At 45.7% G+C, this 21,165-nt stretch overlaps 1 protein-coding gene across 1 annotated transcript in view; it reads right to left on the bottom strand.

Annotated features, from left to right (window-relative positions):
• Window positions 1-9,731: 9,731 nt before the first annotated feature.
• The window catches only part of TOP1 (DNA topoisomerase I), an 87,041-nt gene continuing 75,607 nt past the window's right edge, over window positions 9,732-21,165 (bottom strand). Inside the window, exons 14-21 of the mRNA XM_090286406.1 lie at window positions 19,783-19,926; window positions 18,665-18,850; window positions 17,598-17,666; window positions 16,937-17,051; window positions 15,861-15,988; window positions 12,367-12,461; window positions 11,924-12,073; window positions 9,732-11,017 (exon numbers count right to left, since the gene is read on the bottom strand). Of these exons, the coding sequence (XP_090142532.1) occupies window positions 10,915-11,017; window positions 11,924-12,073; window positions 12,367-12,461; window positions 15,861-15,988; window positions 16,937-17,051; window positions 17,598-17,666; window positions 18,665-18,850; window positions 19,783-19,926 (990 nt within the window). The 3' untranslated portion in view covers window positions 9,732-10,914. The remainder of the gene's footprint in view (window positions 11,018-11,923; window positions 12,074-12,366; window positions 12,462-15,860; window positions 15,989-16,936; window positions 17,052-17,597; window positions 17,667-18,664; window positions 18,851-19,782; window positions 19,927-21,165) is intronic.

Genomic DNA, 21,165 nt, shown 5'->3' with positions numbered 1-21,165 from the left:
CGGCGGCGGCGGCAGCGGCGGCGGGTCCTCTGCTCGCCCTCTCCGGGGAGGGGCGGGGGCGGGGTCGCCTTCGGATTGGCCGCCGGGCTGTGATGGACAGCAGGCTTGCCTCGCCCCTCCTCTCTGGCCGCGCGGGGCTGGCCCTCAGGCCGCAGACCCACGTCTGTCCGGCCCTTGGGGCCAGTGTTTCCTTCGTGGGTCCCGTCACTTGGAGAAGCACCCCTAGGACTTTAGACCTGCGGTCCCCAGTGGCCTTTTTCTCTGGCCCTCGCATATGCCACTGCCTGGCCCTGCTCACCCTCCGTGTCCACGCGATAGGACACGGTGAGGTCCTACTTCGCAGCGGCCCTCCTGCAAAGGGTCTTCTAAGCTTTGGCTTACACGACCTGACTCCCCTTGTTTCCCTCCTTCCTCGCTGGCTACTGCCTTTCGACCTCAGAAGCTTATCTGCCTCTGGGCTGGGTCCTGAGCCAGTTCCCAAGACGACCTGACGTTTCACAGGGCTTCACACCCGCCCCACCCCCAGGGACCCGCAGCACGGGCTCTGGATCTGCCCTGCAGCCCCCTGCCTGCTCCCGTCCCCGGTGACCGCGGGCCTCTCGCTCCCTCCTCAAACCGCTCCTCCCACAGTCCCACTTTTTTAGAACAGGGCACTTAAATGTGAGGTGCTTGGGCTAAAACCCCTGGAGATACCTTGGATTCCTCTCTCTGCATCAACCTCACAGCAATTCACCAAGCTCCCTTCACTCGGCGCTTAAATATCTCCGCCCACCGGCAAGACCAGGACCGGTTTTTTCTCATCCAGGTTTTATCCTTTGTTCTTGCTTTCTTTAATCTTCAAAAGGAAATTAAATCATGACTCCTCACGTCCACCTCAAACCTTCCATGACTTCCCACTGCTCGGCCCCTTTCTCTCCCACTTCATCTCTCACCACCATCCCCTCACTCTGTTCTCCGGTCCCCAGGGCCTTTTTGTGGCTACAGGTGGACCTCGTTTTAGTGCTCGTGGCTTTTTTTGTGCATCACAGGGGGTGCGTTTTTTACAAACCCGAGGCAAGATTCTCCACCAGCAAAAAGATTACCACTCACTTGATCACGATACCGGTTTTATTATGGTTGTCTGGACCCAAACCCGCCAACATTTCTGAGACATGCCTGTATTTGAATAATTCACACTCTCTGTCTTCCTGAAGGTATTCTCCAGGTTCGCCCCTGCTGGCACAATCGCCCAAACCGAAGACTCCTGCGGTCACAGTGGAGCTGGTCAGACAGATTCTGAACCAGGCAGAGCAGGACAATTTACTGCATTTCAGAGGTGAGGGGCCCAGCGGAGCAGCCAGCAGATGCCAGAGATCCAGGTTTCCTGAAATTTGTGAGTGTGTAACTGTGTGCTCAGGCCACCTACCTGGCTGGGTGGTGACTAGTGTCTGGAGCTGCCTCTGATTTGGTCTTGCTGTAGTGGTAACTTGTGTGTGTGTGTTTATATGTTTTGATTTCCTCAAACGCAGCCCCTAAGAGGCTGAGGTCCAAGTCCCCTGTGCTAGGAGGCTCCAGCCACAGGAGGGATGGCGAAGTGGCTGAGATGGACTGCCATCTAGTGACAGGCCTTTAAAGTGGGAAGGAGGGAACTAAAGTTGACCTAATGCCTGGCCCAGTGCTGTAGCACTTACACATGTGGTCACACCTAGTCCTCATAATTACCCTCTAATCAGGGATTATGTCCCCAATTTTCTGATGAGGAAACTGAGATCCAGAGAAGTGCTGTAACTTGCCCCGAGGCCACATAACTAGCAAGTGGGGATTTGAATCCAAGCCGGTCTGACTGTGCATATTCTGCCTCAAAGAGAGCCACTCACTGGCTTAAGCAGGTCTTTGTCAGTGGGCACGGAGGCTAGCTGGTTAATCAGTGTGGGTGAAGGGAGGCCTTAGGTGTGGCTGGCCTGGGGCACGTGGAACTCACAAAACATGAGTGCTCATAAAGTGTGGCTTGGGCTGGCTTGGGTTTCAAGTGGTGCTGCCTTTGTCTGCATCCAGGTGGCATGAGCTGGGACAATGAGAAACCCAGTGCAAGCCCCCCAGGAGTTCACAGGCATTAAACAGATAAACACTCAAGTAAGGCAAATTGTGGTGAGAGCTGCAGAGGAAAGGAACGGAGAGCGAGGAGATAAACATTAGAGAGCCCTACTTCAGCTCTAGTAGACAAGAAATAGCTCTCTAGGACTCAGCAGAGGCCCAGAGGATGTGAGTAGACAGCCAGATGAATTATCAGGAATTGGCTGGAGGAAAGTATGTACTTTGCAGGCAGTGGTAACAGCATGTGCAAAGGCCCTATGGCCAGAAAGAGCTTAGGGAATGTAGGAATAGAAAGAAGGCCAGAGTTTACAAACTGTGGCAGCGCATTTGGGGTGATGAGGTAAGGAAGGCAGGTGGGGGCTGAGTGGGGCCTCTTCCTGCCCATCTGATCTTGTCCATTTTTCTCGGGGGACCCCTCTTAAGGCCTGCAGCCCTCCTTGAGCTTCTTGCATCAACTTGGGCAGCCTGTGTGCTGTGATGCACTTTTAAAATACTTTTTTCTCTTTTCTGAAGCTTCCCAATATGCATCCCATGCCTCCTTGCTTTTGACTGTCTTTTTGCCTCTGGGACCGGGCCCCTAGGGACCAACAGGAGCTCATATTTTCAGTCGGCTGCCAAGCCCTTCATCGGGAAACAGGGCCCCATTTCCTCCTGGGACTTCTGAGTGAGCATCCCAGGCCTCAGGTGCTTCCTTCTACCAAAGGAGGTTCAGGAAAATCAGGACGCACAAAGGGTGCAGCTGGGATGGGCTCCCCCTAGCTCAGCATATATATGGGTATGTGGGTGTCACTGGCAGTGTGTGCGGCTGCACTGGATGGGAGGGAGCAGCCCAGCACCCACACAAGGCACATGCCGATGACATCAGTCAGGCTGGTCCTGCTTGGGCCTATTTCTGCCAATACTCATGCCTCAACATGCCCTGGCCCACGTCAGTACCTGTGCCTGAAGCCTGGGGAGGAGTCTCAGCCCACATGACCTGCTGGCCCTGGGGCCTGTCCTCACAGGTATTCAGGTACCAAAACACTTGGAACAGCATGTAGCATATAGTAGACCTAATATAACTGCTTTACTCACATTGGCTCCTTTACTCCTCATTGTAGCACTGAGGTAAGTGCTCTTATTCATTCTATGGATGAAAAAGTGAGGTATAGAGAGATCACGGGACATGTTCATGGACACACAGTTAAGGTGGCAGAGATGGGATTCCAACCCAGAGAGCCTGGCTCGAGTTAATGCCGTGTTACCTTCCATGTAGGTAGGTATGAACATTTTATTGTGTATCCTCACCCCTTCCCATAACACCCATACCTAATGGGTTTTCTGTTCTTTAGTTATTTGGTTAAATGTCACAAGTTGGTTCCTTGGGAAGCAGACTCTACAGAGGTTAGTGCGCAGTATGTTTATTAGGGAGTACCCTTGGTTGGGATCAGCACTGTGGGAGGAGGCGGCACAGGGAGAAGCTAAGCTGTGATGTAAGCCAGTCCCCAGGGAGCCCCCACCTCAATCAGCTGTAGCGAGAGGCCTGTCCTGGGAAGGGCACCACCCCAGCCACTAAGGTGACCTTCGGGGGCCGACAGCTCTCCTAGCAGTTGGGGCTACAAGTACTTCCTTGAAGGGGAACTGGGGGGCACACATCACTATGCCGACCCCAAATCTATTCTTTTCCAGTCCTTGTTTAGAGTACTTAAAAACAAAAGACAAAAACACTGTCGTACAGAAATGGGATTTGCAGTTATAAAAGGAGGTTAATATGGGTTAACATAGCTACTATGATTAAGAGTCAGATGTGGCGAGCTTCCTGGTAGCCAAAGCAAAAACTTTCTATTCTGATAACTGATGAAAAATTATCCTGGGGCTCAATTATAAAAGAACTTTCTCATATGGACACTTACTTGATTGAAATAATGGAGAATGTTCTCAACAAATTAACAGCAAATGCTGACAGTTTATTTGTTCCTGGTAATAACCTTGAGTGTATATATAAGGTATTATATAAAAGTATAGTTCAGTGAAGCTCCTTCCACAATTGAAGGTAAGCAGATTTATAGATTGACGATATTTAATTTGATCCATACATAGAACTTCATCCCCTTTCTTTAAACTATTCTTTAATTTTGACTCAGTAGTTTCTTATGTTAGACATCTAACCAGCCGTTCTCAAGTGTTTCTGAGCCAGCCAGCCTGCACCTCAGCATCCAGTTAGTACTGAGTAAGAATTCACTGCAGTGCACCTTGAGCTCCACCCCACAACCTTCAGTCTGGGCTCCTTGACCTCTAGCCCCCAATATCTATGCCTCCAACTTAGTCGTTGGGCCTCACACTTCTTATGTGATGTCCTCCTGCTTGACTCTTCACCTGGGAGGTACTCTCAGCTCCTTGAGAGCCTCGTGTTTCCTATCAGTCAGGGCAAAAGAAGGCCTGGCCCTGCCGCTCCCAGCGACTGCTGCCTTCTCTTTGCTGAGGGGTCTGTATGCGGGGACCCAGAGAGGCGGGAGAGCTGGGCTCCAGATGTACCTTCTTCTGGAAGGTGGCAGGGATTACATAATTGCTTCACTGAAGGAAAAGAAGGTTGAGCCCTTGTTAGCAACTGGCCCAGGCCAGGGCAGACCCATTTTTCCCACAAATACTCCTGATGCCTCCTCTGTAGCAATAACACAGCAGAGATGAATCAGACCAAGTTCCCACTCCGGTAGTGGATACAGAAATACCAAGAGAGGACAATTCAGTGTGATAAGGGCCCCTGGAGCCCTGAGAAGGGACACCAGACCTTACGTAGACCATTGGTGGCTGTGGGGAGGGAGGAAAGAGAGAGACGGGGTACTGTGTGCTTGAAAACACAGCAGGTCCAAATAAGGGGATCATTCACTTTTGCAATGTCAATCTGGGTATTCTATGGCTTTTTTTGCAACTAAAATATAAACATTTTTAGAGATTCATGATTCAAATGCTCACATATAACAGTCTATTTAGTTACATGTACACATTATAAATCACATATTATTTGAAACAATACATTAATTTATGAATATCGATTTTTCCCACTCTTACCTTTGCAGTAATGTTCAAACTCTTTACATGAACTTTGATTTCTTTGTAGAAATCACCGGGGCCACTTTTTGAGTTATCTAATTTCTGCAAGCACATTCACTGCCTTCCACATTGTCTGAGAGAAAGCACTTTTGAAAAACCAAGTTTATTGAGGAATAATTCACATAGAATTAAAGGCACTCATATTAAGGGTAAAGTGTGGTGAGCTTTGACCAATGGAAACCACCCAGTTGAGATATAGAACATTTCCCTCAGCCCCAAATGTCCCCTGGTGCCCCTTTGCAGTCAGTCTCCCCTGCCCCCATCTGGCAATCACTAATCTATATGATACTTTCCATTACCACAGATTAGTTTTGCCTGCTCTAGAATTTCATATCAATGAAATCATTAGCATACGCACCATTGTGTCTAAGTTCAGCATAATGTTTTTGAGATTCATTCACGCTGCTGCAGAGGATACTTTTTGAATCAGTATGTGATGCTATCACTGGAAATTTTAACCTAAGCATGAATACCTTTTCTGTGTAACATTAAAACAGGTTTCTTTTCCATTCTCCGATAGCTATATATTAGTATTCAATGGGCCAGGAGACCCACAGACCCCTTCCATAATGTTTTGACACAAATCTTAACTCTATAATATTACCCATAAATACTTGAGTTTTTCTAAGAGCCTTTTAAAAAACATATAAAGAACTACAGTACTATTATCAAACCTAAAAAAAAATCAATACCATAGTGCTATTTAAAGGGATCATTAACAGGCCTGTTTACATGTAATACTTAGAATTGTGAGAAATAACTAAGTCTGTGGTACATTTCTTTGCCTCCTTGTTTGTTGATTTTGTCAGGGGACTACTTATAATCATCTAAAACCAGCTTGACTGAGGTCATTTCAGGGTAATGTGTTTTCTCCAAAAAGTGCTTTTTGGTTCAAAACAAGTTTAGAGAGCATCCCATTGTATGAAGGATTTTGTAAGAACCAAAACATAAGTAAACTCTTTTCTCAGAAGAAAAATTAGTTTACGTTTCCTGTGGGGAAATACATGTACTTGGTGTATATTATTTAGGTGACTTCAGTCACCGGTTTACCGGGTGGGGAAGTGAGAGCGTGGAGTGGAGGAGGACGGCTACCCTTCCGGCCCGTGGAGCATGTGTAGGTACTGAGCTCAGGCCAAGACTTGAGGTTGTGTAGCCCACGGGCCTCACTGCAGAGCTGTGCCTGGCACTCGGGAAAGGGGTCCAGGCTGGGGTCAGAGGTACGGGCACCGTCACGTTCAGGTGTGGATGCAGTTGGGCTGAGGGAGCAGCAGCGGCCTGAGAGCGGAGGAATAAAAGCAGAAGGTGGCGTGGAAGCCACAGAGAAGCGCTTTAAGGAGGGAGCGGTCCTGTATTGTATGACTCCATGTCTGTGAGGTGTCCCGTAAAGACGATTTATAGAGAATGTGCATTTGTGAAGGTCGAGGGGGTAGGAGGGGTGTGAGGGATCCGACTGGGTGGATGATGTTCAAAACTGACTTATGGCGATGGTTGCACCACTCAGTAGTTACTGAAAATTACCATGCCTGTTTCAGTAGGTAGGTTTTATATATAAAACATACTTCAATAGAGCTGTAAAAAAGAAGAGGTCACTGTCCAGTGCCACAAAGAGCTTAAGCAGGATGCAGAGCCCATTGACTGGTTTGGTCCCTCATTCATGGGTGCATTTGGTCAGGATGGAGGGAGAGTCGGGGGCAAGATGGGGCAGAAGCTAGCTGCCGTGGGTGGGGGAGTGACACGGCTGTGTCCTCAAGTACACGTTCCAGGGCCTTGTTTGTGAAATGAAGAGGGGAGGAGGAGGTGGCCAGGAAGGGCTGGGAGCTGTGCTTTCTTTTTGCACGTTTTAAATGTGTAAGAGGCCTCAGGGAGCCCTGGCAGAGAGAACTGACAAGGCCTGTGGCCTCTGTGTGAGGGCTGAGGTGGCGGGAAGAGCCACGGCAGCGCTGAGCTGTCCCGCATGGGAAGTGGTGCATGGAGGCAGTCTCCTTTGCCCACAGCTGGACTCGAGCATCACAGGAAGGCCTGACAGGAAGGAGTTGTCAGACCCTGCCCATCTGGCCTCTCCTGGACATGGCTGGGAGGAGGGAACCAACCAGCGGGTGAGTAGGCGGGGGTGGGGGGGGTGTCTCCTGACTCCATGCTCAAGCATCCTTCAGGGCCCTCGCCTGCCTGCCCAGCCTCTTCCCTCATGCCCAGCGGCCAGTCAGCTTCCCACCCTCTGGCTTCCTCTCCGGGACCTGGTGCCGCCATCCAGGACACACCCTCCACAGTCATTCTGCATAACATCTGTGTAGTTGACTTGCACCTGCTCTCAGAGGTCCTGCAGAAAGGTCCTCGCTGGAAAAGGTAGGCCCATATTCCTGCTTATTAGTAAAATCTCCTGCCTGCAACGCCTGTCCCTGATTCCTAGTTGTGGACCAAGTTTGTGCCCTACTTGTGGCAGGTCTTGCTCAAGTCCCAAACTTGTGGTCCACTTTGTCACCCACCCACCAACCATAAAGCTTACCAGCTGGGCGCTGGAAGACCCTCTGTTGCTATTTCTTACCCTCAGTGGCCTAGCTACACCACCACAGAATCCATTCAGAAATACCTGGCTGCAACCTCTTGTTCCAAAGCCATGATGTCAATATAACCGCCTTTATTCCCTGGGGTGAATGCTACCTCCCTCACTGGCCAATGAAATGCAAGCTGCCAAAAACGACGCCCTCCAGGATTGCCTGCAGTGGACTCAGTCCATGCCCAGCTCCCAGCCCCAGGGAGTTCAGAGACCATCAAGGAGATGGCTCTTTCCAGAACACTCGTGCACATGCAGGCAAGTTAGAGGGCCTCCAGCTAAGCGACCAATTCTGACCACTCTAGCCTTCCTGCTCCGTTTGACCAGAGATCTCACTCTTCACCCTGAATGTCAGACTTAGCTGTAACCTAAGGATGAGGAAAGACACAATTTTTGTAGTGTCCCTGACCAGCCTGGGTGCCAGAGCACGGGGAAGTGGTCACAAATCACTCTATCAACCAGTCAATGCAGGGAGGAGTTGGCATTCTACCTGGGAGAGGGCTGCTGGGATCCGGTGTCCTGACTGGCTTAGCGCCATCGATTCCTGCCATCCTGAATGTTAAGCACAGCCACACAAGCAAACCCAAAGAAGCTCCCTACTGCTTTCTGGCCAGCACACATGGAAAGCACTCCTGAAATCTGCTTCCCAAGGGGGACCCAAAAAACCCTAGATATTGATTAAGAATTGTGTATTATTCTTACATGTATAAACTTCAGTCATCTTCAAAGTACTCACCATTTGATGCAATACACTTAAGAGACATTTTATCCACTGCTCCAAAGTTTTTGAACTCATTTTGATGCCTTTTAGTGCTTAAATGCTGTTTTTTGTTTCACCTCTTCCACATCGTTAAAACATTTTGAGAACTTTTTCATCATCCAGGGAAACAAAAAATTGCTCAGGATGAGATCAAGTGAATAGGGAGGGCGGGGCATGCCATTTTGGGTCAAAAACTACTGACTGCTGAACACTCAGTGTGGTGTGGGCAGGTGTGCTTGTAAATCACCTATCATGAAATGAACAAATGCATTCAAAGAGTCTTCAAAAGAGTTCACTGAAGCCGAATGCAGCCTCTCACAATGCCAGCTGGTGCAGATACAGATGGGTTCCTAAAACACTCACTGAGCAGGGGGAAACCTGTACTACAAGGGCCCACCCTCCAGAAGATAATTTTTGGTGGTGGTGGGGGGCCCGCTCACACACGTGCTCCATAAACATGACCCACACTAGGCTTCTGTTGGGTTGGCCAAAAAGTTCTTTTGGTTTTTTTTTTCTGTAAGATGGCTCTAGTAGTGCTGAGCTGTCTTGAACTTCCTTCAAAAAATTTTGTTAGATTGTATTGTGACAGCTGTCATATCAGTGTGCATTTAAAAAAATTATCAAAATTGAACTTTTGTGTAGCCATTTTAATACTGAAGATCCAAGAAAATAAGCAACATTTTTGGTATATTATGCCTTATTATTTCAAGAAAGGTAAAAATGCAACTGAAATGCAAACAAAGATTTGTGCAGTGTATGGAGAAGGTGCTGATTGAATGTGTCAAAAGTGGTTTGTGAAGTTTCGTGCTGCAGATTTCTCACTGGACGATGCTCCAGTCAAGTAGGCCAGTTGAAGTTGACAGCGATCAAACTGAGACATTAACTGAGAACAATCAATTAAGTGTGTCAGGAGATAGCCAATGTACTCAAAATATCCAAATCAATAGTTACTGGTGAAAATGAAAAATCTTATTTTACAGAAAAAACTAAACAGACTTTTTGGCCAACCCACTAATACAGTGCCTGCACCCCATCTGTTCCTGTAGGTTCTCTGCACCTTCCCTCACTGCCTGGGCCTGCCTTTATCTAAGGGTGTGGGCTTCAGCTCCCTGTGACCCACACCCAGGGCAGCAGGACTCCTGGGGAGGGAGCCATCCTTGCTGACCTGAGCAGCCAGACCACATTCCAAGCCAAGTCCCAGCCCCAGAGCCACACTCTGGCCTGGGGCTCTGGGTAACAAAGAGACGGACACTTAAGTTTCTGTTAGGTTGTAGGAATTTATTTTAAATAACCTACAGTTGATTAAAAGGGAGTTCATGATAAAAATAGAAGATACTTGAGGAAAGATGTGGGAAATGGACTCTGCACACACACTAAACTAACAATGCCTCTAAAACTAATGATTATAGCAAAAAAATGTTTTCACATTAAAATTCTGCTTTTTATGTTTTTTTCCCATTTTTTACACAATTACAAAAGAAAAAATAATAGCCCTAAAATCTTGATTATTTTTCTTTTTTGGACCAAATACTCATTTTCCTCTAGATTTATTGACCTGTGGAACTTTTATACAATAAAATCTTTCAAGTGAAAGACAGGTTTAAAATGAAAAAAGATGGCTATCTAAGAGGGTACAGAAAATGCTCAGAACAAAGATGATGGGAAAATGGTTTCAGTCACTGATTATTTCATTATCCTTAGACTCACTCACCCCTCATTCCCCCCAACCCCAATCTACACGATCTTTAAGATCAAGAAAAATGTTTAAATATTTTAAAATAATTAAAAAGAAATAAAAATTCACATTTAAAAAGGAACACTCAAGTCAGGAAATATTTTCCCATCATGCTTTTCTGTGAATAGGTGTCTGAACCAAAACACTGCCAATGTCACAACTGCTTCAAGTTTAATGAAAATTGATTCCCATGACAATATTGACGACTCTTAACAGGTGCGCTGGGTTTTTGTTCTACTTAATTTTAAATTCCTGAAATGGGGGAAAGGGGAGGGAGTTTAGGAATTCATTTCTATTAAAATATAGAAGTTATTGCAAAACCCTAACTGTAAAAACGCACCAATATAATCGGACTTCGCATACAGTAGCTAAGAGAATCCAAATGCTTCAGTGAAACAATGAATTTGCCTGGCAGAACTCTGACAAATTCCCATCCACTTGCCCTCTTGAAAATAAAAACAAAATTCAAAACAAATCATACAGCTAGAATTTTGATATCTGAAATATTTTTAAATAAGTTGTCCATAGGACAACTGGCTCAGCTCTCCCTTATAATATCTTCAGGTTTATCTTTTCTCAAAGATGTTGGTTTGTTAAGACTTGCAGCCTCTCCCTCAGGTGCAAGGGCAAGCGAGGCTCACAGTTTATCCATCTTCCCCAAAGCACACTGTCCCTTTTTCACAGAATGCGGCTCCTTGAGGCTGGCTAGAACTCGTAGTCCTCGTCAGCCATGTCGATGGCCCAGGCGAATTTCTCCCGCTGGGTTTTATTGTAGATTTTCTCAATTGGGACCCCCCACTTCTTGCACCTGCAAACAAGGGAGAAAAAGGAGGATTAGTGTCTCGGGGAGCGATGGCCCAGACCTGGGGCCAGGGGCTTGACATGCTGCCTTCTCCTTCACCTCCATCTGGAAAGAATGAGGATTCAGGTGCTCAACTCATTTAACCTCGACAATGACCTCTAAAGTAGGTGCCACTACAGATGCACAAATGGAAAAGGTACAAATGAAAAGACTTAAAGACAGAACGGATATGTTCTCATGTAGCTGAAAACTGAACTCACGCAGTCTAGCTCTAAAGTCCACAGTGCCTTTCAAGATAACCAATCCCCTGGGACCAAACAGGCCACAAAGAGTAGAGAGGGCACAAGAGGGGTGTGGGAACCTTGGCCCAGAGGAGCAGGTGTCACAGGGGATGATGATTCCTCCACTTAGGCCCAGAACTTAGCAACTCAAGGTAACAAGTATCTTCAACAAGCTACTTTAAGATTTTTAAAAATAAGTGTGTGTGTGTGTGTGTGTGTGTGTGTGTGTGGTGGGGGACAGGAAAAGTGGGCAAACAAATTTATCTGCCTTTGTTCCTATTTTTTTTTTCCTTGTTCCTACCTTTCTTCCTTCACTTGTAAAAACAATTAAAACGTTTTGTTAAAGTGAAGGGCTCTTTTATATTTTCCCTTCAATGTGGGCAAAGAGTTTCCATTCCTGTCCTGAAGTTCCAAAGGCATGGGGACTGCACTTGCCTTTTAAAAACAGACATAAACACGCTTAAAGGTAGCGTAACAGCACTGACCACTGAGGACCACACAGAATGTCCCAGTGCCTTTGTAGCGCGCACGTCCAAGTTCTGGCAGAGGTGTCCCAGAGGACTGGAAGTGCGCAGCGCTCTCACGACCCTGCCACCCTCCTCGAGCCAGCAGTAAAGGGCTCAGTGCTTACCAAGCCACTGAGATCCTTGGGTCCAGGTAATTGAGCTTGGAGGTTCCCAAAGCAATCTGTTTATTCTCCTCTCTGTCTGTGGCTTGAACTTCAAGCTTCATCAACTGTTCCTCCAGTCTCTGCACAGCCTTCTTCTTTGACTCAACCACCCTGGAAGAATGGAGGTCATCAGGAACAGGCCTGCCCTCTGGACAAGAACACTGACTGCACCACCACCCTGCCACTGAGAGGGCAGTAAAAGCAGAACTTCCCAAGACAGAGATTTCCAAAAGACATCACTGAGAAACCCTGGAAGTGTGGAGCCCCGGGGGACCTGGCTGGTGCTGCACACGGCTTTCTCTCCGCTCCCCCAGCTTTACACACCAGCAGCACATACGTCCTGGCTGGTACTGCACACGCCTTTCTCTCAGCCACCCCCAGCTCTGCACACCAGTGGCACATACTTCCTGGTCTTGGCATCCTTCATGACCTTGGCATCGGCTTTAGCACTTTTCAGGTCTCTCCGAGCATCTGCTAGCTGTTCCTTCTTGGCATCAATCTGGGTGGGGAAGAACATCAGTCAGTTTTAAGAATTAAAAAAGCCCAGAGAGACTAAAAGAACAGCTACATTAGAGAAGATGAAGCCTGGATGTTGTCACCACCAGGCAGGCCATCTCTGTTGGTAGCCTGCCAGGTAAAACACCCAGGAGTAGCTTCGTGAAAGCAGAGTAGGTGCACAGGGACTGCTGAATTCAAATGCTCTTTGTCCATTTAGTGACCCATCAAGAAATAAGCATTCCATAGACAGAGATCCAGGGCCCCATTAAGCCAGATGCTTGGGGAAAAGAAGCCGCTGGGACTGGGAATGTGGGTGCTAATCTTTCAGAGATCACTTTGGCTTTAGACACCTAAGAGGGCTATAGATGAGAACTGTTCATCAAATGGAACCTGTGCCAAGCTATAGCCTTCATTCCAAGAACAGTACAGGAGATATTCTTTATGTAACTGAGACAGAATCCTTCATCTACTGAGCCCAGCTCACTCCTCAGATTCTCCCAGCACTCTGGAAGGAGCTGCCAGCTTCTCAAGAAAAAAGGGTACATGAAGAGAATATCCAAGGGTCTTAAAAAAGGGCAATTAAAAGGTCAACCAGTCTGTTCCAAGCTGATACATGGCATGCCTGTCTTTGGCATTCTGTTTTCAAAAGGAGACAGGGTTGAGATGGGAAGAAAATTAAGTCTTCCTCAGAAACAGAAATTTGAAAACATTTAAGCTGTGGGGCTCTTTTTCCAGAAGAATCTCATGGAGTTGCAGCCTTCCTCGCTGACAGAGCCCTCGAAGCACCTTTTGAGAACCTAAGTCTTCTCTAGGAGTTCCTGTCTGGGGATGGCAGCAGGCCACACCATGGAACTAGAGCCCAAACCTGGGAGCTTCCACTGCTGAACACAGTGGGAACCCCAGACCTGCTCACCTTGATAGCCTGTGAGGTCAAGGGAACCTCTGCAGAGTATACACATGCCTGAGTCACACACACTGGGCTGTTGCTCTCAGCCTAGAATTGTCTGTTAGATACACACACAGCCCCAGATTGGAAACAGAGGCTACTATTGTGAGGCGATCATTAAGTGCATTTTACTAGGAATGGCTTACTTCCAATGCTTATGTTGTCCAAAGGCAAGCTGAAGGGATTGCTTTCTATACACAAAAGCATCAGACACCACGAGCCAGATTTTTCTTAGGCTAGAAATGCAACACACCACAAACTTTTAACCATTTCTGCGAATGCTAAATTTGCAGGTTATGTCAAGTTCTCTCCACGCATCAAAGACTTCATTGATTCACTTGGCAAACGGGTGTGTTTGCTCTGTGGGCACACAGGAGAGGGTCCCTGGCTTGGAGGGCTCGTCTGGCAGGCAGCCTGGGCTGCCCAGACAGTGGTTCCAGAGTGAAGTCGACAAAAGACCTCCTCATGCTCCAGGAGGGATCTGCTGAGTTAGGTAAACAACACCTGAATATTCATGCTTTTATTTCTGGCTCAGAACAACATGAGGAGAGTAAATGATAACAGGCGACCGCCATTTAACAGAGTGGCAGCAAATGGGAGCTGCTGGAAGGACGGCCTGCAGGGTTCTTTGCCTGCCAACCGTACAGACTTGAGAGCTCTATGGACATGTATTCATTTACTGTGGCACTGGTAGGCTGTACGTATCTTTTGACCCAGATGTACTACTCCTAGGTATTTATCTTGAATGTATTTCAACAGAATGAATTTTTCCCCCCAACAGAATGAAATTTCAACATGTGCCTGAAAATGTGTGTGTGGTCTCATTCTATAGCAGCTTTTAAACTCGTCCTGGTACAGAATTCTGCGAATGTGGATGAAAAAGAATCACATCTGTAATCTCATTAACCTCTAGTTGAAATTCATTACTTCTTCAATTATGTGGGCAACAAAACTATAGTGATACCAATATTAACTATGATTTTATCAGCAATAGATAATACAGATATTTTCATATCATAATATTGCAGAAATATTAAAGTACCATTTATATTAATTACTACCTTGAAATTTATAGAGGTTATTAGAACTACCTTAAGATCTTAGTAAGTTAATAAGGAAGCACATTTATTACTACATCATACTTTAAAATATATTTGGCAAGTATATTTTAATGTATCTGTTCTGCAATGAATACTGTAAATTTTCATTGTGGGTTAATATCAGGTTGGCCAAAAATTTCATTTACTTTTTTTCTGTACAATAGCTCTAGCAGTGCTTGAACTTCATTCAAAACAATTTTGTTAGATTGTATTGTGACAACTGTCATACCAGCATGCATTAAAAACAAAACAAAACATCAAAATTGGTAAATTTTTGTGCAGCCATTTAAAAATTGAAGATGGAAGAAAATACCCAACATTTTCAGTATATTATATGCTTTATTATTTCAAGAAAGGTAAAAATGTGACTGAAACAGAAAAAAAGAATTGTACAGTACATGTAGAAGGTGCTGTGACTGATCGAATGTGTCAAAAGTGGCTTGCGAGGTTTCATAGTACTATTGACATTTTGGCCAAATCAGTTCTTTGCTGTAGGGCTGTCTCATGCATTGGAAGATGTTTATTTAGCAGCACCTCTGGCCTCTATCCACCAGAAGCCAACAGCAGGAGATAGCTAACATACTCAGAATATCCAAATCAATAAAGTTATTGGTGAAAATGAAAAATGTGCCTTTTATTTTACGAAAAAAAGTCACGAACTTTTTAGCCAACCCAATATGTTAGAATGGATTAGGTCTGTTAGCCACTGCTCACACACAAATGCTCATCAAATGTTAAGTGTCTTGTAGCTTAAAAGCTCAGTACCAGGCAGAGTAGAGGGAGGAAAAGAGGCACATCTATTTATACATCAGTTTCTCCCTATTATTCAAAAGATGTTTGATGAAGAACTACATAAAATATGATTATTGTGGAATGTGTAAAAATAAAAATAGTTGTGCTAGAATTGGGGGAAAATGAAATATCACTTTTTCATTCTCTTTTCAATTTGAAACAATCTAATTTGGAAATAGTTTTATTTCTGGGTTTGGCAAGGATCTATGAAGACTCTATATCCATTATCTTCTTATATAATAAGGACGACAATCAGCAATATTTCCAAGGGGGCATATCAAACTCAGCTTTTCAAAATGGCCAGTGCAGACCTTCTGTCCAGAGAGTGAACACCTGAACAACGGGCACCTGATATTCAGTATCTTGATCAGGGGTAACTACTATCACAGTTCCATTTGTTTAGCTTTATCGTGGCCCTTTCTTCCAGAACAGACTCAACACTGGCCTTCTCATATCCCTGCTTGGAAGGCTGGATTGTAAATGCCTCTCGTTTTCAGATGATCAGCCCACAGCAGACACCGTGTTCTTCATTTGGCTACCCTACCAGCCAGCTCCAAGATACCTTAGTTTGCAAGTTCATCATGGACTTCTCAAAAGTTTTTGGTGGTGCCCTCTGATGGTTACAAAGAATTGCAACAGCTCGGTTGGCACGGTTATAAGATAGGATCTTCGCGGGGATGTTTTCATCCGCTGTAAAGAAAGCAACGTGACAGTAAACAAGAGTCAGTCTGTACAAGAGAGAGCACACCACGTGCCTCCTCAGTGCTTCATCCTCGTGATTCTACTGCCCCGCATGTCACTCAGAGGATCAATTCAAGTTTCCCCAAGCCACAGGCCAAAATCTGAGAGTCAACACTCATCTGCTCGCTGCAGTGCCTGCCTCTGCAACCTGCCCACCCAATGTAACCTGGAGAAAATAGGGACTTGGGACAGAGGAGGATAAGACAAAGGGACTGTGAGCTCTGCGTTTTAAAACCCTGAAGGCAATATATTTTAAAAAATGAAATAAAAAGTCAAGGAATGTTCTTACTTGTGTCATTCTTTATCCTGCCCTAAAACACTGACCTTCCATACACCCATGTTTGGTTTTTCTGGCTCATATTCTAAAGCCATTTGACCTATTTATAGAGGACAATGGGAATTTAGCAGTAACCGGGCCCCAGGAAAAAAGGTTGCAGATCTTGGTGATACCTTCTGCAGCTGTTTAGAATACTACCTACTCTTAAGGGGAAAAAATGACAGAAACCTCAAGGAAAGAATTTGCTCTACTATTTTTTAGTAACCATGACAACTTTACTCTCTCCAATTTAACAGAGCATTACAGCACTATGTCTTCCCTCTGTGAGCTTTTAAATGACATACATTTTATAGAACAGAAAATGCAGGCATTTTCAAAGCAGATAGAAAGCCCCTGTCAGCATTCTATAAAGTGAATCCAGAAGCTGGGATACAAATGGGGAAATAGCACTGGTTTTATGTTTATACAAACTACGCCTTTGCTTTCTATTAGAGGTGTGCAGGGGAAGTTTGCAGTCACAATGTTAAGGAGAAAAAGTGGAACAGATCTAGGACTTAGCAGAACAAGGACATGGACTTTCTCTGTGGGGTGTGGGCCCTGTGTGGCCAAGCAGTACTTACGGGCTGTGAGCTCTTTTAGCTGCTGCTGTAACGTGATGGAGGCGTTGTATGTACGGAACACCTTGGCTGTCAAGCCCTCCATGAGATCCTGAAGATGCTTATTTAAAATAGCAGTCTGGATGAGAAAAAGCAACAAAGAGGATGTCAGGATTGACGGAGAAGCCATACAACCCTGCCCCTGATGGCAAGCTCCAGGACACCGATGCCCGTGTGATCACAACCTCGCCACGCTCACTGCTCTGCCAGAGGGAAGCTGGGAAGAGGGAAGAGAATTCCAGGACACGGGGTTGCATGATACCTCCCTGAGAAGTACTTCAATCTTAAGCAGGCTAATAAAGCACATTTGTCCTTCCCTGTTAACATCTTCCCTCATCAGTTATCAAGGTCAGGCCTTGGGTCTCCGGCGGAGACGGCTGGCATCTAGCCAAGGGAAGGGAAGGGAAGGCTTTGCAGGAATCAGAGGAGAAAGGCAGGGCTGGTCTACCTGTCTTAGGGTTTTGGCCCTGGATTCTCCGTGTGCTGAGGGAAGAAGAGCACATCGGATGCCTCAGGACAAGCTGAAGGAGAGACCCCGAGTCAGCCCCAGGCACACCTCTCCTTTAGGAGCGTGTGAGGCTGTGGCTGGGCCCCCCCTTCAACCCGGTGCACTCTGGCCACTCACATTGAGTCTGTCGAAAAGATCGTCCTCAGGCTGCTTGTTCTCCATAAATAACTGTAAGTTCTTAAAAACCTAAAAGAAATAAGCAGAGCCTGATTATTATTTTTAAAACCTGTATTTTGGAAACAATTGCAACCTGAAGCACAAGGAACACCCACATCCTTTACCCAGATGCACCTATCATTAACATATGACCTGGCTCACCAGCGGTGCAGTGTGCTTGTCTGCTCACATTTTCTCTCTCCACAGGTGTGTATGTACTAATTACTTGCTCTGAACCATCAGTAAGTAGATCCTTACACAGGGTAGAGATTCCCTGCGTACACAGTACTTACCAACTTCCTAAGTTTGCATTGATACCTACTTTCAGCTAATCTATTGTCCATATTCCAATTTTATCAGCTGACCTAGTGATGTCCTCTGCCCCACGCCAGTGTGGAATCTAATCTAAGCCCAGGCATTACGTTTGTCAGGTTTCCTTCGCTTTGTTTCATCTGGAGTGTTTCCACAAGCCAGCAAAGCTGAAGTACTCATTTAACATCAGACTAAAGGGCTGGATTATGGGGCCCTATACTCTATAGGTCTCTGATTCAAGCCCAATCTTTTGGGGGGACCACTGAATTGCAATACCCTCTTCAGCTACAAGTTCAGAGATCTGAGGAGCAAAGGGCTACCTTTTCATTCAGTCAGGAACTGGGGAGAAAGTGAGGAAAGCTACAAATGACAGATGTGCACATGACCAGGGATTATGGAAATACAGTTAAATCGTTACAACAACGTGGTGGATTAAATCTTAAGTTGTCTGTTGTGAGGGCAAACCTCCACAGTGTCCTCTGTTGAATACTGCTATGCAAGATGGCCCTCATTCTCAGCAAGGCAGCACCAGTGCTGGAGGTGAGGGCAGGGACTAAAAGGAGGCACACAGGACACCAAAGAATACCTCTCCCCTCTCTTTCAAGTCATTTTTTTCTAGTGCCCAGCAAAGCAGAGCACACAAAAAGCACTCAACAAATGCTTGCTGAATGAATGGATAAGATGGATGGATGGAAAAGGAGGCCACATTAACTTACTCGTTTCTCAACAGGGACTTTGTTGTAGTATCTGATTGAGTCTTTCCCGAGGAAGTCGAACTCGACCACGTATTCCTGGCCGTCCAACTCTGGGTGCAGGTTGATGTGCTCCACGCGAAGCGAGCAGCAGCCCACAGTGTCCGCTGTCTCCCCCTCCTCCTTCTCATTGCCCGCTCTCAGAGCAAGCTGCCAGGGAGGGGAGAGAGAGAAGGAAAAAACAAGATGAGCATAAATGAAGAAACTTCAATCTTGTACAATCTCTAGGAAACCAAACTCAGAAGCCTCCCAATTCCCCTTGGGAACAGAGCATTAGTCTGCAAGGCCTGAGAAGTCTGGATTCTGCACCATTGCTCCTTCCCCTATGAAATTAAGTATAGAGAGCCATGGGGACACTGAACTTCCCTATAAATCCAACCTTCTCTTTACTCTGTCTTCTCAAGTGGGAATGGAGGAAAGAAACCTTTTTTCTTTTTTTTAAAGCAGCACTGAGGGAGTGTTTCTAATCTTGGCCATTAGACTCAAAAAGCTAGTCTCTTAATTTTGCTCAATTTTTGAGACAACTCAGAATTTGTACTCAAATATAAGCAATGCAAAACTGGTAGAAAAACATGAAATCTTTTTCTCCTAAATACTGCAAACTGATCTCCAGAGTAGTCTTTCAAACTATACTTGTGGTCTATTAGCAGACTGTTAAACCAATTTTAAGCGTTATAATCTTTTTTAAACATGAAACAAACAAACAAAATCAGAATTCACTTCTTATAGAAAGGCTAAAGTATTATTTTGTGTAACTTGTTTTTCACTTACCACGGGCATAAATATATTTGTGTGCTGGGTTGTGATGTCAAATCATTTCTGGTGGCTCATAGAAACAGTTTGAAAATGTCACAGTATTTCTGGCACATTCAGACTCAGGCAAACCCTCCTGATCAGGCAGACTGTATTCGGACATCAGCAGATGCTGACTGACCCTCTCCCCACTTCCACCTTCCCCGCTGGACCAGACATTGAGTCCGGGCTGCTACCACCTCTCCAGTACTTAGCACGGGGCCCAGAGGAGTAAACGCTCCTGACGTTTTTGTGAAGCTGAACACGATGTGGCAGGCACACACACTCACCTTGTCAATGAAGTACAGGGCCACAGCTCTCTGCCGGACTTTCATCTCTTTGGACTTCCAGTCTTCTCGATACTGGTTCCGGATCTTGTCCACACACTTCTTCAGCCGCCGAGCGGTCTCATATTTCTGCCAGTCTTTCTCACCCTGCAAAGACCCAATTCCAAAGGATTGCTTAGGGTGAGGTAAAGACAGACTGTAAGTATCCAAGTTCAGCGCTCTGAACCAAAGGGAAGGAACTTGAGCTTGAGCACGGTAGAAGAAGGGTACTGGAGAGAGATTTTAGGGCATTTAACCCAGTGAGCGATCATGCTGTCCCGCTTCACGGTAAAGCACAACGGCTCCTGCAGGATGACTAAGAAGGCCTCTGGCTTTCAGCCTGTAAAATGTTTATGTTCTTGGGAAAAGCCCACATGGCATGTCCCAAAAACTGACTTCTGTCAGCACAAAGGGTATAGAGATCCCCATCACAGTTTACCGCTGAATCTGTGACCCAAAAGCAGTTTCCTGCCAGAGCTGATTCTCATTAAATTCAAGAAACCATTTACAGTCTGATGGAAGAAATTGTCAAGGATTACATGTAATTACAAAGGAACACAATGATTTCTAGGAACAGGCATAATTGTTCACCATTTTCTAACTTCTGCATTTAAAAGTATTCTTGGTTAGACTGAGGAAACAACATTCCTGGGAAGCCTTTTCTTTTTAAACATCAGAGCTTTTTGTGGAAGGTTTTAAGGTTGAATTCTAAGCCAATTAAAGGTTTTTAAGAGTGTGAAAAGACTGACTATAATCAATAGTGACGGAAGATTGCTGCCAGCAAGTACTAATAGTATTATGACGTGAGAAAGGTTAAGGAAGAAAAAACATATCCAAGGTATCTAAGAGGGCCGAGGAGTATTGTAAGGCCTGAAGAGACTATATGACATGAACACAGGGATGAAATTTAAGAACCAAGAATCTCTGCCCGTAATTGCTCCACCCCACATCAAAAAGTGGGGCAGTAAGTCTCCTGATGTATGCCCGGTTCCTGCCTGTGACGCAGACACGTGGTCCTTGAGGCATAAGAACTATGGGTAAGGTAACTTGTGCTCTGAGCGTGAAGGGGTGTCGGGTACATGGAACGAGAAACGTCTTCTACTTCTAACGAACGCTCAGAAATGACAGCTTACCCAGGTAAGCTAAGGAGTCACCAGCACTCTCCCACAGCTGTGCGTGGACTAAGTTACATGTGCTTGTTTGGCTATAAAACAAAGAGGTACAGTAACTACATGTTATAGGTAGTAGTTTGGTAATACAGAAGAAATATCTAAGTTCTATTTCCTGACAATGGGAAGCTGAAAATTTCTCCCTGATTTTCCTAAGTGCATTCTGACACTGAAGAGT

The sequence above is a fragment of the Furipterus horrens genome, unplaced genomic scaffold (genome assembly GCF_987537825.1).
Source record: "Furipterus horrens unplaced genomic scaffold, mFurHor1.1.pri manual_scaffold_8, whole genome shotgun sequence".
In the NCBI taxonomy this organism is placed as follows: Eukaryota; Metazoa; Chordata; class Mammalia; order Chiroptera; family Furipteridae; genus Furipterus; species Furipterus horrens.
The sequence above is the reverse complement of the archived record's forward strand: the minus strand, read 5'-3'. Positions and strand labels throughout refer to the sequence as shown.